This window comes from Ambystoma mexicanum, chromosome 10 (genome assembly GCF_040938575.1).
Source record: "Ambystoma mexicanum isolate Mex_15411 chromosome 10, UKY_AmexF1_1, whole genome shotgun sequence".
Lineage (NCBI taxonomy): Eukaryota > Metazoa > Chordata > Amphibia > Caudata > Ambystomatidae > Ambystoma > Ambystoma mexicanum.
Window position 1 is genome coordinate 622,175,575 of NC_090932.1, and position 18,747 is coordinate 622,194,321.

The 18,747-nt window shown below is 44.8% G+C and overlaps 1 protein-coding gene and 1 long non-coding RNA gene across 4 annotated transcripts in view; one reads left to right on the forward strand and one right to left on the reverse strand.

Annotated features, from left to right (window-relative positions):
• The window catches only part of LOC138491599 (ubl carboxyl-terminal hydrolase 18-like), a 1,142,981-nt gene that overhangs the window by 657,487 nt on the left and 466,747 nt on the right, over positions 1-18,747 (forward strand). For all 3 annotated transcript variants that reach the window (XM_069618206.1, XM_069618205.1, XM_069618204.1), the window contains exon 5: positions 15,441-15,557. In XM_069618206.1, the coding sequence (XP_069474307.1) occupies positions 15,441-15,557 (117 nt within the window). The remainder of the gene's footprint in view (positions 1-15,440; positions 15,558-18,747) is intronic.
• The window catches only part of LOC138491601 (uncharacterized), a 357,008-nt gene continuing 353,566 nt past the window's right edge, over positions 15,306-18,747 (reverse strand). The window contains exon 3 of the long non-coding RNA XR_011276049.1: positions 15,306-15,590. This is a non-coding gene — a long non-coding RNA (uncharacterized lncRNA). The remainder of the gene's footprint in view (positions 15,591-18,747) is intronic.

Here is an 18,747-nt window from a genome sequence, read left to right on the forward strand (position 1 = left end):
CATACACCACTGGAGCTGTCCTTAGCCTCTGGTCGTTGGCAGAGGGGGCTGTCGCGGCAGGGGGTGCCTTGGGTGCCTGATTTAAAGGACCCACCAACCGATGGGAGCGCAGTGGGAGGGAGGGAGGGATAGAGGGAGGGAGGGAGGGAAGGGGTAGGGCCAACAAACAAGGAAGCAACCGGGACAAAGGGAGGGGGAGCAGGCACACAGGGGCTGCAGCACTAGAATACAACTTTTACAAATGCACAACTTACTGTGCCACGGAGCACCTGTCCTCACCCCAGGACCGGAGAGGTTGACGTTGGCGTTGTCTGATGGATGATGGTGGGGATGTTCTGTGGGGACAGAGGGAGAAAACACATGTCGGTGCATGCTCACCTGTTGTCTGAGCAGGGGTTCGGGCCATGGGTCCTGCTGGTCCGAACAGGCCCAAACAGTAATTTGCCCTTTTCTTCGTCTGCCCTTCAATTCAGACGATTGGGGACATGAGACACCCTTGATCTAAGGGTTAAGAGCAGAAAGGAAGAGGCAGGTCTAAGAGGGTGGGTGGTGCTTAGGCCAGGTGACCTAGATCCTCTTGCACCTGCTCACCAACTGCGGTAAGTAAATGCAGTGAGATACTGTGAATCTGGATGTAATGGAATTGAGAAGAATGCTTTTTTTTTAAGTCAATCACTGTAAAATGACTTGCTTCAGTGGGGATGTTACACAAAATGTTGGCCGGATTTCGTACTACCGGAAACTCTGCCTGTACTATGTTGTTCAATGGGTGTAGAGCCACCCCCCTTTCGCTTTCATGACCGGGTATATATTCCCTCGTCTGCGTCTCTCGATAGGCGGTACTGTTTTACTCTGGGTAATATTGCTCCCTCTTTTAACTTTATGCGGACTGCTCCTTCCCCTTTCAGCAAGCCTACATCGTGGGGGCCACTGGTTCATATTTTCGCCGGTATCTTGCTTTAATCCGCTTTTGTGTGTGTCAATATGATGCTCATGATTTGTGTTATATGGGGGACCTGTGATGAATCAGTAGTGATCTCTCCCAGAAACCGTGTCTGGGATCCATCTCATGTAGCCAGCGAAAGGCAGACGCTTCCTGATACCGCCCCTGAGGGTGGTTACTGCGGGAGGATCAAATGGGGGGGGGAGGCAGGCCAGGAAGACTGTGAAATCCCCCCCTCTTTAACTTTCCCCATAATCCCACACTTTTGATGGCTGATTGCCAAATAGCAGAAGTTAGAATATCTAACTTTGTTGTTGGGGACTACAAGTCCCATAATCCCATAAGTACTAGGATGAGGAAGAGGACTGAAGAGTTATGCTGTAGTAGTAGTCAGGCAATTAAGCCTAGCAGCCCACACCTGAAGGAACCTGAGAGGCATAAAAGGCACCCTCAGGTGCAGGCAATTGGAAGTAGCTGGAACTGTGTCTGGAGTGCGTGTAGTTGTAGCAGAGGCAGAAGAAAGAAGGCACGTTGTTGGCAATCCAGGCAGAAGTGGGAGAGCCAAATGGATGTCGAACGTTGATGCAGCCGATTTCACCTGATTGTTCTCTGAGGGTCCTGTTCCCCCAAACTCTTAGTTGCAGAGGCTGCGCAGCGGAAGGCGTGCAGGAAGGCTGAATTTCCCCATGTGAGCCTAATTGTGGAGATTTTCGTGCCAGAAGCGTATTGGAGACTAAGGCGAGGTGCTGTTGTAAAGCCGTGGGTCTCAGGAGCAAGAGGGGCTCCTTAATCGAGTGGCCGTATCGCAGACACCTTCGCCGAAGAAGGGTCTGGGTCCCAAGTGAAGCCAGAAGCAGTAGAAGTTGTGCAACACGTGGAACAAGGATCATAGAAGCCGGTGAGTCAAACCTGGCGTTTTGATTCCTTGTGCGAGCAATGCTGGCAACAGTATCCAGTTTAATATTGATTTGCATATAAGCAATAGTGAGCTTAGTTGTTTGTTGAGTTCTTAACAATGGGATAATGGAAATGTAGCACTCGCATGTGATCAGGTAATTTCTCGTTCACTCGCGTGAAGAGCAAATTCTTGCAAAAAACCATTGTTAAACCCTTAAACCTTGTAAACCTTATGAAGAAATGGTTGCATGTGCCTAATTTCGCTTTTCAAGCGAAGAGTGAACTTTGTATCTTTATTCAGGTGAACAACAATTGCTCATAAAAAAGTCAAGTGTTTAAACGTTGTATCTGCAGTTGGAGAGAGAGCCAGCATTGCCCAAGCCAAGAGTATTTCCCTATTAAGACTGAAATCAGTCTATCTTAAAGCCAGAACACAATTTAACCAATAATGTGCGACCAATAGAAGTTCAACCGTGCTTGAGATACAAGCTTGCAAGCGTTACCTGTAGCTACAGAGTGGTACCAAGGCTTCTGGGTACTTATTTTGGCTAACAGTTGGCAGAGAATTGAAGGTAAAGTTGGGGAAGGGAAACTTGCTGCTTGTAAATATATTTTGAAGTTGACACAACCTATCTTGTCAAAGACTGTAAGTGACAGAGAGAAGTGGGTCATAAAGGCCAATTTAGGCTGTTGTGGCAGACAGACAAGAGGGGCAAAGAGGCTGCCCCTTTTGAAGAGAGATATTCAGAGGAAGAGTGTCTTGCCTATTTGAAGGTGTTGAAGCTCCTTAAAGTAAATCTTTTCAAAACAAAAACCTGTTTTAAGTCACAAAGTTCTGAAGATGTGGTGGTATCACAAAGTACTGAGGCTGTGGTGGTATATCTGGTTGTCAGTAGATGCAAAGCTTCAGTAGCACAAGTGAAGTAGCGTACTATGAGGCATAGGAGAATGTCCTCATGGTAAACTTTAGTAGAAGGGAAGTTGAGGAAGTAGAAGCAGCAGCACTGTGAAGTCATCCTGACAAAGATACCTACTGTGCATCCTAATTTTGTAAATAGTGACATAATAACTGTTAACCAAGAACTGTGTTTGACTAACATTTATTGAAGTTGTATTTCTTTTGAACATTGGCAAGTCTTCTTGGATAACTGGAAGTGGTGGCAAAGCATCGTGCCTCGGAATCACATTTGGTGCTATTTTAAGGAAGTGGAAAGTCCTTATTTCACCAGGGAGAAAATATTTGTTATTGTTGTTAAACATCAAGAACTGATCTGAGACTATATTGCCTACAAGGATTTACTTGTTTCTTTTTGTAGAACATTGGAGCTGAATTCACTTTGAATCCTGGGTAAGGGACTTCGTCCACGTTATTGAAAGGTTATCAAGAAACTATGAATATTATTGTTGATGTTATTTTTGAATTGACATATATTTTCTTTGTGTGTTTGATGTTTAAGTGTGGGAGCCAGACATCCTGTTCTAGAGGGATTCCCTTTAGTTTTGTTAGGCAGGTTAATACTCAGCAGAGTAGGGATAGTGAGGCATTTAATATCATTTATACTTTAATAAAATTGCAAGTTTTGAATAATCATCAAAAATGTGTCCGCCTTGCATTGCTGACCCCCCATGACCCTCCCCACAGGACCTCTCTGTATTCTACTGTGACCTGGAATGGTATGCATATTTTAAATATGAGTCCCCCCATCTCCTCATAGTCTGCAAAAAGTTTGTCATCCGTCAAATCCATGAAACGTTGTGTTGGGTCAATGCACAAAACCGTGTGCCATTCCATTCCCTCGTCATATGTCCCTTGTTAAAAGTACCATGTCCTTCCTCCTGAGTGCTGCTTCTAAGTTGTTAGGCAGAAACCTGTGCAGTTTTCTCTGGGACCACTGCAAAAGATTTAGGACTACAGGTGTTTGGCAGTAAACCCACTTGGTAGCAGTCTGTACCACACAGATTCACTCGGTAGCTGTGGCTGAGTAGTCAGTAGTCAATACAGAGTATTCACAATAGGTCAAGCGAACACAGTAGAACAAGTAAACACTGACCAGGGCTTGGTGTAAAAGAGATATAATTATTTATTTAAAACCACATCTAGAAAAACACACAGGCACTAATAGTAAGCAATTCAAAAACACTGTCACTAAAAGATATAACTCCCTTAAAAGAATATTAGACAAGTCTTAAGTAAAGCCCTACTTATTTTCAGACAGCGGTGAGCGCTTAACATAGATGGCACTCTAATAATTTGTTTTAAAAAGGGAGAGAAGAGCAGAGAACAAGTTGAAACAGATCCCAACACTTTTATCAGAACATAACAAGAGGGGAAGGCAAAGTAAAACCGTGAAGTTAGAGTTCAAGAGGCCGGATCCACTTTCAGAGGATCCAAACGAAATGTGTCCAAGGTCACATGGTTGCAGTGCACAAAAGTCTTGTAAAGGTTCAAAAAGGAGTTGGACCAAAGAAAGGGACCAGTTAGAGGGTCAAGGAGGCCAGCCCAGTCCAGAAGGTTAAGGGGTTATTATTACCTTGTAGCAATCTTTAGAAAGGGAGGCCTGGCGGACACGGTACCTTAAAGTGGTGAGAACGCTCCAGCGGGGGCAGTTGTTCCTGGCAGCGGATGCAAGTTGGGGCTTCGTCCGGGGGAAGAGAGGATCTCGTCGTGTAGGAAGACAGGAGTCCGTTGCACTGCCAGGGAAGAAACCAGCCATGGAGTTTCTCAGGTACAAGGAGCGGTCCGGTGATTCGCGGTTCAGTGGTGAGTGGCTATCCGGCTGCCGGGGTGCTTGGCACGGGCAGTTCGACCACAAACCTGGCTGGGGTGCAAAGAAAGAAAGGTAAACTGGTTGTGCCCACCAGTCAGGGAAGAAGCCTCTCCAGCCGGGAGATCTTCTCTGTCGTCGGGAAGTGGTGAGTCGGTTCTGCAGGGCTCCACCGGTGGTGTCGTCGTGGTAGGTCGGCTCAGCTTCTCCCTCGTCAGATTCTCAGGTCCTGTGGCGACTTCTGAAGTTCCAGTCCCCAAAGCCCTGCTTTTATGCAGAAACCCCCCATTCACTCAGCCTAGCTGTCACTCAAACATGCTAAGTGGTGAGCCGGCCGGCTCACCACTTGGGCCAATCAAACAAGAGTGCGACCTGAGTTACTAAGGTAACTCAGTCCAGGGTGCCTAAACCCCATCCCTCACCCCCTGTGGTACCCAGACAGAGTGGCACCACTTTTGGAGGCTTCTGTGGAGAAGCCCGCCAAAAAGTGGAACAAAGGGCTCGACTTGGGTTGGAGTTACAGAGGCGAACACAAACGCCATTTTAAAACCGAGTCCTGGCAAAAAAGACCCAACCGAGGAATAAATATTAAATAAATAACCCGGCGGTATCTTTAACATTGCACCCAAAAAAGTGGTGCGTTTTAAAATGAATGGGAAAATCGAAGGTAACCACTGCCACCAGCCAGAAACTCGATGAGGGGGGACTGCACAGTGCCCCCTCGAAAAACAGACCCAGGGGCAATCTAATTACCTCTACCAGTATTTCCACAATATGATGGTTTGTACTGGTTCTGTTCACAATTTAAGACTAGTAAAGTCAATGGTGACTTTACATGCCCTGGGAGACAGTAGTCAGTCCCAGGGTATGGAGTCTATATTTCGGGGTCACTATGACACCCCTGGGTTACTGCACTGAGGGTGCTGTGTAACATACTTACCAAAAACCACATAAAACCCTATGGGGTAAAAGACCCCATAGCCCATAAAACACGTTACAAAGTCAAAGGATATCTCAAATCATGTCTAAGAGAGGGAGAAAAAGAGTCTCACTCTTAGCAGGAGAAAAAAATAAACCCCAAAAATCCAGCAAAGCTGCTGCGGGTCTCACTAGGTTTGGGAAATTAGCCTTAACAAAGAATTCTCCCTAACAGGAGTGAGTGAGTCTGGTGCCACAAGTGCCAAGTCTGACTCCAAGTGGGTCTTTGGAGGGATGGAGAGGCCCTTGAGGGCCATGTAGGTGATCGTGCCCTGGCTCCAGCCTGACATCTTGGAGGGCTGGGGGCATGAGGGGCAGGAATCATGACACTTGCTGCGCAGGCTCTGGTTGTCCTAGTGTGACGTTTGTTAATACTGCTCTTTCCATGCTAAGTTTGGCCAACCTTTTCTGTGCTCATTCCGCTTCAGCTCTTACAGCATTATCTGTGAAGTCCTTATCTTTATCCTGCTGTGCTTTACAAGAGTGTACTGTATGCGCTTGTATTTCAGGCTGCCCTTTTGCTTCTTTTCCTACCACCTTCCCTAAAGCTTTTCGTACCTCTGTGGGAAGTCCCCTAATCAACATGTGGTCAAAAGCAGGAATATTTGCATCCCATGTTTGTTGTGTTTCTAGTGTCGACATTTCTTGTATCTGTTGGATGTATTGTGCAGGGTCTTCATCTTGCTTCACTGTGCGTGTCAAGATAGCCTGCATGTCTGAAGTGTCTGGGTACATTGTCCTCAATACATTTGACATGTGCGCTCTGCAATTATTGAATGGTGCACCATTGTGTGCATTACTACTTAGGGTCACCCCATCATATCTTACCTGTTCCCAAGATTTGTCTGCCTGTTCACCCATTAAGGCGGCAAATCAACTCTTCATATCATTTGCCGCCAGGGTAATCCCTGTGATTTCCTTTTCTAAAGCATACATCCACTTGCCTGATCCTGCCGTGAGGGACGGCAAGCTGTACATCACATTATCCATGTCCATGCTGGCCCAAGGTCTATACTGGGGTCCTCCTCTACCCTTCTGCAATACGGGCAACTCTGCACATTACGCCTTCACGCCCTTTGTGGTACTCATGCCATCTTCCCGATCCTACTCTGGAATGTATGGGACCAATCTATTCTACTATCTCATTCCTTCTCCCTCTCTCCTTCCTTTTTTCTCCTGCTCCTTCTTTCCTTTTCTTTCTCATTCTCCTGTTCTTCTCCTCCTTCTCGTCCCAGTGCAGCCAGCTCCTCCTTAGTTCTTCCTCATACTCTTCACTCCCTGTTGCCCCACATCAGCGTCAGTGGCTGCTGCCCCTCTTCTGGGAGGTCAGCCTCTGGGCATTTTCCTTCCTCCTATGCTTGTCCTCTGACACTGGCTGCTCTAACAGAGTCGTGTACTTTCATTGACAATTTAGGCCCCACTTTTGGCAAAAATGTCAATCATAATTCTCTTCACGTGTACAAGGCTAAAAAAATATTTCTAAAATAACACAAATACAAAACATACCATCACCTCAACACCACACACCATTCACTTCTTACTCTCCCATCCCCACACTTCTCAGCCACTCCATACCATCCTCTCATTCTCAACCCTTAGTCTACGCTCTTAACCAGAATATACTTCTTCCACAAATATTACTCACACAAAATTCAATATTATATACAGGTTCTGGCCTGCACTCATCGGGTCGACACAATATCTCTAAATATACGCCACGCTGTCCTTCCTTTCCCGAGGAGATCTCCACAGTTATCTCTACACAGCATACAGTTTCCACAACACTTCAGCTACAAATGACGTCACCTTTCGTCGATCAATAAAAGCAGAAATGAAGCAATGCCTTGCACACTACTATGATGTTCATATCACTAATAAAAAAGAATGAATAAAACACCACCTTTCCTCTACAAGGAAATCCCTTACAGCACTACTAAGGCGTCATGCTTCTAATTAACCCAAAATTCCATCAACTTCAAACTTACTGTTGATCGACTGTCAGACCTTCTCGAGAGTGCACTTTATCTGGTCTCGATGGCCGCAGCGCTCCTCCACGCAGTACAGCAGAGAGCACTCAGCACTCCGAGAATAATGGATATCTCGCTGGGGCCTCCAAATATAGACCAGGCGTCCAAAGGAGCGATCCAAGAAAAATACTAAGTAATCCAAAAGATGTATATACTCTGCAAGAAAATCCCCAGCTTTATTGAACAGTCGACTGGGAGAACAGACAGCCCTGTGGACCTGAACTGTAATACATTCTACAATATGTGTGCAAGAAAATCACATATTCGCATATTTTGTTAATCCTTATAACTTTGGGGATATGCTGATACATAATTGTTGAGTGATCACAGGACCCCTATACAATTTAGTTTTGTATACATTACAGGTTCCGATAGGATGAACGCATTTCCTGAAATAACATCATCAGCAGCCCTTCATGAGGTCATGACCCCTAAGCATCCCTCCCCTGCATTACATCCTTGCTGACCTGCAGAAACTCTGGCATGTCATTGGTTGGTCTACACTAATATACGACTTGATAAATCTCTCAATGCGGATTGGACCTCTTCGTTAGAGACAACACGAGCCACAGCATCCCACTGAATCCATCCAATGTAATTATGAGGGAACAGCACCAAGGTCAGGGGCATTGTTACAGTCTCTGAAACATTTCCCAGTCCCCTAATTGGTTCCCCTCTTCCCTCGCCCCCCCTGGACCTGTTCGTTCCCCATCCTCTCTCTTGCATTGTGCCAGCTTTAGGTCGAAAAATCTGTGCATGACACCTTGGCAAAACTGAATGTCTCAAATTTAATTTCTTAAGGCTACTGTTCTCGCTGCCAGGGCCCTTGGTGCCCAGCCCAGTACCCTTCAAATTATCATGTAGGACTGCACCTGGCATCTGGCTGTTTTTTTCTTCCCATGCGAAACCTTTCTTTATGCAACAATTAATTAGATACTGTGTCTTCTTAGTGTCTTAACCTTGGTGAGCTGATCTAGTGTTTCTGCGAGTGCCAGCAAAACTTCAATTCTACTGTGGGCTGTGGCCTTTCAAACAACTAAAACATCGCTTCTCTCTAGTCTGCCCTGGGCCTACTAAACTGTGGCCAAAATATTATTCATTAATATACCTAACCCTTAAACTCATTACACTTCTAAGTTACTTTTAAACAAAACTATACAAATATTACTGTTGCTGCATGTGTGCTTTTCATTGCGGCAGTCGTGCTAACTTATCCCTAGTTACCTACTAATTAAGAATACATGTAAGTCTGTGTGTTCGTGCCGATACTTCGCTGCGCAGCGCCCTCCTCCCAGACGTGTGGTGCCCTGGGTGTAATGTAGGTGTGATATTTGTGTGTTGTGTGTCGTGACAGTACTCTTCACATTACTTTTGGTGTTATTGCATTACTTTTTTACCTGCCTAAATACCTACCTTCTAGAGCTCTTCGCTCAGCTACCTCTAACGCTCTGAGGGTCAGACGTTTCTCCAAGCAGAGAGTGGAGGGTAGATCTTTCTCCTCTGCAGGTGCCTCCCTCTGGAGCTGCCTCCCTGGCTCTCTCAAACTTGAGCCGGACCACCTGAAGTTCTGTAAGCGTCTCAGAACCTTCCTTTTTTCCTCTGCCTTCCCTCTCTCGCTTCCTTGCTAACTTACCTGTCTGCAGCACTGACTGGTTGCTTGGTACTCTTAGATTCTCACTGGGTACCAGTCTTCTCCATGACCAGTCTTCTTTGCACTTCTTCCTGGCCTACTGCACCCTTAGGGGCTATAACTGTAACCCCTACAATGCTGTAAGCCCTCAAGGCATGAACACACACTAAACCCTGTAGAACTCAGACAGCTGAGAGAGCTAGCTCTCCTTATTTGAGAGCCAAAAGACTGGTTTAACCAGACTCAAGCTCCCCATACTGAAAAGAAGAGCATTCACTTTACAGGAGTATCTTCCCATGTCTGCAATGAAGGTACTGTGGAACGAGCTCCTGCTAGTTTATCCAGTGTCTCGAAGGAATTTTATTTTAAAATCCACAATGACATGGCTCAACAGATGCATTACTTCTAGTTTGCGATTTTCTGAATGCAGAGTGACTAACAAGGGAAGCAGCATTACAACATCCATGTTTTCGTGTGCACACTGTGCACTGGGGAGCCAAAGTGCTGCACGCCCTGCTTGCACAATACTGTGAGTGAATCTGAGAATCTAAAAAGCTTACCCAGTGTGTTCTCAATCTATGGCTCTCACGCTGAAGATGCCACCACCCTCCACTCAGTGCAAACAGCCACGGAGAGGGTCAGAGGAAACAAAGCTTGAAACCAAGATGGCCGATCTTTAGCCCCAATTAGTTTCATGTACACTAATTCGTGAGTGCAGATTATCAGAAAAAAACACTGGTTGCTGAGTGGGGGGTGTTACACGAGTAGGGGTCTCCTCTTCAGAGAAAGCTTGAGAGTGGCTGGTGGTAGGAGAAGCAGAGGATGGATAGACAGAAGAGACTGGAGAGGCAGTGTAAGTGGAGAGAGGGCGGTGGCGTTAGCAGGAGAGAGCCAGAAGGAGATATTAACATAAGGGGTGGTGAATAAGCAGGAGTGGAGAGAGAGAAGGATGCAATGTTATCATTGGGGTGGGGAGAGAGCAGAAGGGGGAAACAGGAGAGATCAATCAGAAAGGGGTAAAATCCAGAGCAGAGAAGGCAGAGTGTACACCTTATTTCCTGAATGAATTGATATGGTTAGCAGAATCTCTGAAGGGAAGAGGGTCCACATTGCTAGACCTAGGGAGGAGGATTTGGCACAGGGCCTGCCAAGTGATGGGGAGCCCATTTCCATGCTCCCCGCAGGTACCATTGGTGGCACTGAAGGGGGCGGATGAGCAATTGAGGAGGACTGTTAGAGAACACTGGGAACCAGTAGGGGTATCAACCAGGCCTCCAGATAAGGTGTGTACTAGGTCTTTTTACGCATGAAAATCTTGTAAATATGACAGCTTTATTATTTTCCTGTGTACATTTACACACATGTTTAGAGCAGAGGGCAGTGCAAAGGTCAGGTTACTTGACAGAAACCAGAAGGCTTCTTTTGATTTTTATCTACATGGATGTAATTGCAAGCCACCTCTGAAACAGAAAGTATTTCTCTGAAGCCTTTCAAAAAAAGAAACTGAACACTGTGATAAAAGGAATGGTTTCTTTCCATTCAGCTTCAGAAGCACTGTGCATATTTTCCTAGAATTGTAGTATTGCATAATTAATAAGATGGAAAACTAAGTTGCAATTGAGAATTCATATTTTGTAGCAAATTATGCTTTTTTTTTTTACAGTGAAAGCAAATCAGTATTGCACAATCGTATTTTTCAGAGTTCCGGTGCTATGTGCATAATCATGCGGAGGCAGATAATTTTTACACTTATAATTAAATTTACACTCTAATTATAAAAACAGTTGGCCTTGCCGGGATTTGAACCTGCAACATAGAGATAATGCACAGATTGCAGCAATGAGTACTCAACCAGCTGAGCTATCGTATTGGCTAACATCCTTCAGAGGTCGGTTAACTGAGTATCGACTGAGGTATAATAATCACAGTACCTCGATGTTGGACGAACCATTTATGAAGCGCTATATAAAGTTAAATACCTATCTGGATTATCACAGTGGCAGGTTTTGCTGAGTTTCTATTTCAATTACCAATGTAACTTTCCTTTGTTTGATTTGATGACAGTATAGTTTAAAAGTATAGTTTATAGTTGTAAAATGATGACAGTATAGTTTACATCCATTCACTTGCAGTCAATGGGGTACATTACTATAAACGGTCAGTGGCAGCAGAGTCTTTGCTCAAGGATGAGTGATTGTCATTACACCAATCACAGGTTTTCTAGCCTGTCAGATCTTCAAGACTACAATTAAAACATCCAAAACCTGACTCTCCAAGAAGTGCGAGCGCTGTTCAAAATCAAACAAAGGAAAGTTACATTGGTAATTGAAATAGAAACTCAGCAAAACCTGCCACTGTGATAATCCAGATAGGTATTTAACTTTATATAGCGCTTCATAAATGGTTCGTCCAACATCGAGGTACTGTGATTATTATACCTCAGTCGATACTCAGTTAACCGACCTCTGAAGGATGTTAGCCAATACGATAGCTCAGCTGGTTGAGTACTCATTGCTGCAATCTGTGCATTATCACTATGTTGCAGGTTCAAATCCCGGCAAGGCCAACTCAGCCTTTCATCCTTTCGAGGTCGATAAAGGAGTGTACCGATTTTGGTTTGGTGATAATTGTGATAAATATGTTATATGTACAGCGCTTTGCCAAAAGCGCTATATAAATAACCATTTGACCATTAGATTAGATATAGAATTTAGCATGGAGTCCGTGCCGCTCTGCACTGTGTATCATAACATTGGCATACCATTAGGTAGTAATAACTCCAGGAAATGAAGACATTCATTAAACATCAAAAGACAATTCTGCTATCGAACCTCAAAACACACAATACAATTCATTTTTTGCTTTACTATGTAATTGGCTAGGTTTTTTGATTTCATCATTTAAATATATACAGGAGAGATCAAATGGCCAGTCCTTGGAGAAATATTGAAAGGTGTATTCTGTCACAATGCAGAAAGCTGCCGCATAGTAATGATTTCCATATAGTTTTTGCACACGTCGGCTGGATGTCACATACGTTTTACTCTCTTGCAAAGGAGAAAAGTAATTTTTACTCTCTTAAAATCACATTTACTCTCAAAGTTTAAAAATAGGGAGTAAAATACTCCCTTCTCAAAATGTTATCTGGAGCACTGGTATCAACCATAGGAGACATGTGGCAAGAAGGGGGGAAAATAGAATTTGATACACTGAGAGAGGATATGGGTCTGCGTGGGGGACAATACATTGCATACACTAGGCTGGTAAGGATGGTGAAGAAGACGTGGTCTGAGGCGGAATTGACACAACAACCAGACGCTGCCATTGAAACCTTTCAGGCCTTGTCTGACGGCGGCCATGAGGTCTCCCGGATCTATGAACTAATGATGGCAAAAGTCGGGGAGGTGGCGCAGTTGAGGCCAGATTGGGAGGAAGAAAGTGGGGAAACAATAGGGGATGGGCTATGGGTCAAAATGCAAAGATATCATAAGAAAGTGTCGAGAAATGTGAGACTGCAACAGATTCAGTTGCATGTTGCCCATAGAGCCTATATGACTCCAAAAAGGATTGATAAATTCACGAACGCCAAGACACAGGCATGCCCGAAATGTGAGAGGTTGATGCAGGGATGGTACACATGTTTTGGGCATACCCGGGAATTGGTAGATACTGGAAAGAGGCAGCACACCTCTTAGCAGGTAAAGGGATAAACTTGGAGGTAGAATCTCTCTGGACGTGCATAGTGGGTGGGTTCCCAAGACCGCACAGACTCAAACATGTGAGCAAACTTAAAGATTTGGCGTATATTCTAGCTAAACGCAGGATAACAATGAGTTGGAAGGCAAGCAATATACCGAACGCCGAGGCCTGGTGGTGGGACCTCCTGAAATGTGCGGATGCTGAGACAGTGGTATGGAGGGAAGCGGTGGCTAGAGCGGGGGAAGAGGAAGCAAACACACTTAACAGGCTGGCTACATCTGGTCACCACATTGACGGGTTCCGTGCATGAGGAACCCGAAGAAGACAGCTCCTCTGACAGTGAGGAAAGCATTCCCCTGTAAATTAGGAAGAGAAGGAGGTTGAATTGCGTGGCTCTAAGTGGAGGGGTGGGGAGTTGGGGATGGGAAAGTTGGGGGATTGTTATTTGTACTGGTGTAATGAGTGTTGATTGATGTTGAAAATAATAAAAAATGTTGTTAAAAAAAACATCTAGAGCAGAGATTGGACCGGAGGAGGAGGTGGTAATAGCAGGAGCAACACAATGTCAAAAGGACGTGGGAGGAATGAAATGCTTGAAGGAAAAGACTACAGCAGAGAAAGAGATGAGTGAGGTGCGGGTGAGGAGCTCACAAGCCGGACTGGTCCAGGAGGCAGGGACTGAAACCACATGGGAACCACTATGAATAGGTAGTGGAAGGCAAGTGTGAGGAGGATAAGGTCTAAACCAGGGACCAGTAGGAGGCATTGATATCGAGGTCCAGGAGTTATACACAAGCAGTCTCTTCCGGCCAGGATTGTGAAAATGAGGAGGTTGGAGGGAAGAGATAGACCATCAAAGAGGGAAGAAGACCAGGGTGTAAATATGTTATTTTAGTAGTATTTATACTGCACTCTACTGCCATTTGCATGGTCTCCATATGCTCTGGTGGATCTGAAAAGAAGATAGGGGTTGGTTTGTTAATGGGAGGGGCGAGAGAGAGCTCACACGTGTTTTTGCTATGGTGTTGATATGCTTTGGAAAAAATGGTCACTGTTATATGATGTATATGATATTATATGATATTATATGTGTGTGTGGGTTTGTTTCTAGGTGGTCTTGGTTGGTGGGCATGCAAGACGTTTGCAGCCGTATGGGAGTCCTTGTGTGCTTATGGGGATGGATTCATTGTCTGTGTTGAGATTGTATGAGTTATTGTAGGTAGTGTGGAATTCTGCTCTTTGGTGTCAGTGTGGAGGATAGGTGTTGTCTCTGCGTGGCATAGTTGATTTGCATGTGGCATGTAGTATGATGGTATGGATGTTTCAGTATGGGTTAGTGGGGCAAAGAGTGCAATGTTCATGGGATCAAGTTATGACACAGTCGCCCAAGTAACTTGTTGTGTAACTGTAACCCAATGTGCCGTATTTAGCTATTTTTCATCTCTTTGACAGTGGCCTATGGCTTGTGAGTTAGTTCTGTATATTAAACAGCCATGTTTTTACTGCTTTCCTGAAGGTCGGCCATTCCTCTTCTGTGCACATTCCCTTGGAGAGTCAGTTCCAGAGTTTCACTGAGATGCTTTAATAAAATGCTGATCCACCATATTTCTTTTTTGAATAATGTTTGTGTTCATGGTGTATGTCATTGTTAGTCCTCAGGATTCTGTTTGGTCCATAGGTGGAGATTGTTTTCTAGCAGGAATTCTGCTGCTTTCCCATGAATTGCTCTGTGCGGAATGAAGAGTGTTTTGAAATAGATTCTTCTCTTGAATGGCAGCCACTGTAGCGATCGTAGTGCTGGCTGGTGTGTTTTCTCTTGCTGAGTCTTAGAAGTTTTACTGCTGCGTTTTGGATTTGTTGTAGTTTTTGAGCGAGTGAGTTATTTATCAAGAACAGGAAGGACTCAGTGGCAGGTTAGACTTGGGCAGGACTAAACGGTGGGAAGAGAAATGAGACTAGGGCAGAGAGGTTGCAGTCAGTTCATAAAGGCAAACGAGAAGCAGTGTAGGGGAGGCTCAGCCCGGCCCAGAGACCCTTCTCTATCTCTCACTGCCATATGAAAGAGTGGGCCAGGCGACCTGCAGAACCGGATGCCAAACGCAGTTGTGAGGTATGGGTAATGGGAAGTTTGCAACTGGATGGACAAAAGAGGGTTTGGGACACGGTAAACCCGCCACACCATAGAACCGTAGGTAAATCAAACCTGCTCCCTGGAACTGCACACACTTGGGCATAGGGGCCCAAATGCCTAGTTACATGCTCGGCAGCAAACCCATTTCTTTGGGAAGAGATCATCATTCTTTTTCTATGTATATCCCATGTTTGCTTTTCAGTTAACTTAGCTTTGTACATAGTCCCCAAATACATTTTTTAAAACAACAGTACTTTATTTTGGCATCCTTGTTGATCACAGGTGTCCTACATAACACAAATAATAATGCTGCTCATAGTTCTTTGTGAGTTTCTCTTGATTGCAATAGTGTCTATTTGTATTTCTGCAGATGTTCATCATACAGATGGTCAATTCAATCATATGTCAGGAATGCCAGGAAGAGGATATTATTCCAAATCCGATGCTGACCCTCCCAGTCTCCATCCAGAAACCGCAACCCTCTGTGGTAAGAACCATTCAGTACTTCAGTTCCTTTTCACTGTATATGGAAGATAAAAATTCATGGCATTATGTCTGCTGTTTATTCTTCATTGATCATCGAACCTTGTTCTTTCACAGAATTATATTTTTTCAGATCTTTCAAAGATGCACATGTTATTAACATCAGATTTGGAATTCTCAGTACTGTAAACACAGCCGTTGGAGAGCACACTTCCAGGAAACATGATGCTCTATGATGACCCTGAATTAGCAACGTTCCTAGGCAGGCTTCCTTTCTGGGCTGCTTACAGAAGGGGGGATGCAATGGCAACCTTCAGCAGTAGGTTTTGAGGTGGAGAATTAAATCAGATTTTTTCTAGCAAGAGGTAATAGTAACCATTGGGGAACAAGCCGCTAGTACTCTAGAGTTGCAAATCTGTCTGCCATGTGAGAGGAAAACTGTAAGCCTTTGCCCACTATGTACAACCCATAACATTTTAAATGTCAGAGTCAATGTCACATAGGTAAATTTCTGTGGCACCAGTAGCTCTTGGTAGCTGTTTATATCAAGCTAAGTAGTATCGTCTATGCTATAAGCAGACGCTAAATAGCTCCCAGCTCCTGGCCATTTCGAATCCTGGGAAGTAGTATTTCAAACAGCGAGCATGTTGTGACCTGCGGTGCAATTTGCAATCTGCCTAACCCACGTCTCCCCGATTGTAAGAGGAGTTTCCATGTGGTGCTGCCAGCAGCCATGGTGGGCAACTAAGGGCATCCCTGCAAGCATGAGGCGCCACTTTATTAGACCATAAGAACTCTAGGCACCTGGTTAGTGCATGCAACACAAAGTCACTCTTGGAAGGTATTGGTGCCAAGCTAACCACACTCTTCCAGGTTACAAGCAGGAGCTGAATAGCTCACAGCAATTTAGAAATCCCAGTAAGTGGCATTTCAACCTCTGAGTCTGTTGTGACCTCCATTGTGTTTTGCAGGCTGCCTAAAACATGTCTCCCTGATTGTAAGAGGAGTTTTAATGTGGTGCTACCAGCAGCCATGGTGGGCCACTGAGAGAATTTGAGCATGAGGTCCCTTCTTTATTAGACTATTGGAGCTCTAGGCAGCTGGATATTGCCTGCAATAGCAAGCCACAAATAGCCTAGTAGCATATATCGCTTGGGTATACAGTGAGTTATAAGGTTGATTTTATGCATGCTTTTACTCATGGTGTCGAGGGTCATTGGAATGTCAAACATTTATGTGAACATAAAATTGGAGTTTGTGTAAGTGCGCTCTAGTGGTGGACTCCAAATGGCTGCTTTTTAGGGATGCTCCAAGCCATAGATAGACTGAAATAACATCCTGAATTTTTCGTAAAACCTGGTATCTTACCCAGTTCTTGATTTTTACTGGTGGTGATTGCTGATACCGTTGTGCAAAAAGCAAAAGCAGCAGACTTCAGAGTCTGTGAAGACAGCAAGAGAGGAATTTTTCTGGGACCTCTGTGAAGGGAACCATTTGACCCATGTCTCTGGAGGCAGAGGGCTGTTGGTGACAGGGGGCATTGGGGGGCTTGTCTCAGGTCAGTCTGATCTTACGATCAATAGAGGTGAGTCGGAGCAGCTGTGTGGTGGGCTTTGTAGACTGAATACAGTGCCTGGGACCCAGGGTGCTTCTAAATACAGAGATGTCATCGTCCCATTAGGATTGTGCAGGTCTGGGCCCCGCAGAAAGCGATTCAAGTGAACATCTCCATATAAAGATGTGCGAGATCCCAGAGCGCTTGTGTCTGAAGCACCAGCACTTGTGTGGCGAGTCCGGCCAATTGGCTCATGAAGGTGAGACCATCCTGTGGGTGGTGGTAAAATGCCAGTAAGTCTTCTGGCCCTCAGGCAGGTTAAGCCATTGGAAGACTGCAAGCACATCTTTGGTGAAAGAGCCCAGTGTTTCTGAGCCACAATAGCCAACAGGAGAGTGGCATGGAGATGGGTGAGTGAGAGCATTGACACTGGAAGGTGGTGGGGCTTCCTCCTGCTCACTGAGTAATGTTTTAAATATTGTCAAGCTGGCTATGCTCTGCTACTTAGCAGGAGGAGAGGCTAATATCATTCATCCTTCAGAGCCACTGTAAATACGCCTCTTGTTTGCAATCACAGGATAATGTTGAGGAGTGATAGGTACCAAGCCAACCATAACTTCAACCCTAAGAGCCACAGAATGTGAAGGACTCGCAGAGAACCACTGAGGGGCAAAGTGGAGGCGGCAACAATGGTAAAAACAATTAACTTAAATACATGTTTTCACAGATACAAACGATCATAGATAATATTTATATGAAACTTGATAGACCTACCTTTAATGTTGAACAATTTCAATTCCTTCTCAATGGACACCATGACAGGTTTAATGTAGCTGAGCTGAGACCCTCCGAGCTAGAAGACTATTCACAGGTGTCTGCTCTTTCCATCAAGAAATTGGAAACATATATGCAGGCTGTCCAGACAAATGAAGATTTAAAGGGGATGCTCTGGCGGGAATAACATTGGAATACTTAAAGTACCACACTCAGAGGCTCCAGCAAATATGGAAAAATCTGCTGAGCAGTGTTTTGCCAACTTGTGTACAAGTCACATTTCTCTTGTATGTTCCTTTCTGGTCTGGCTCACAAGACTATGGCACCATGCCAGGTATCTAGTGATAGTTTAGTATATACTAGATCTGATGAAGTCTCATGCACAGGGAAGGAAGCATTTTGCTTTAACATAACAAACTTGCAACAATACACAATCCCCTCAAGCAAGGAGATGTATTGATACTGAAGGAAACATTGTTCCTTGTGAACCAAACTCACACAAACTCTGGAGGTCCAGCAGTTAAAATGTGCACATATCATATGATATGATATGGCATTTATAACGCGCCTATACACAAGTGTTTCAAGGCGCGACAAGGCAAGGGAGGGGAACAGAAGGAAGACAGAGACAACGATTTTACTAGGCCAGGTTACATTGAGATTTCGCAAGTGCAGGGGAAGGGGGAAGGGAAAAAGTGCAGAGGGTAGAGGGGGAGGGGGCAGTGAAGTAAATGGGAACGCCGCAAAAGTAAATAGAATAAATAAAAGCAAAGTAAAAGTGCGGCCAGCTGGTGGTAAGTGCAGACATCAGGTGTCAAGTGCTGGTGGGGGGCTGTAGGGATACAGAAAACAGTCCCCAAGTGCG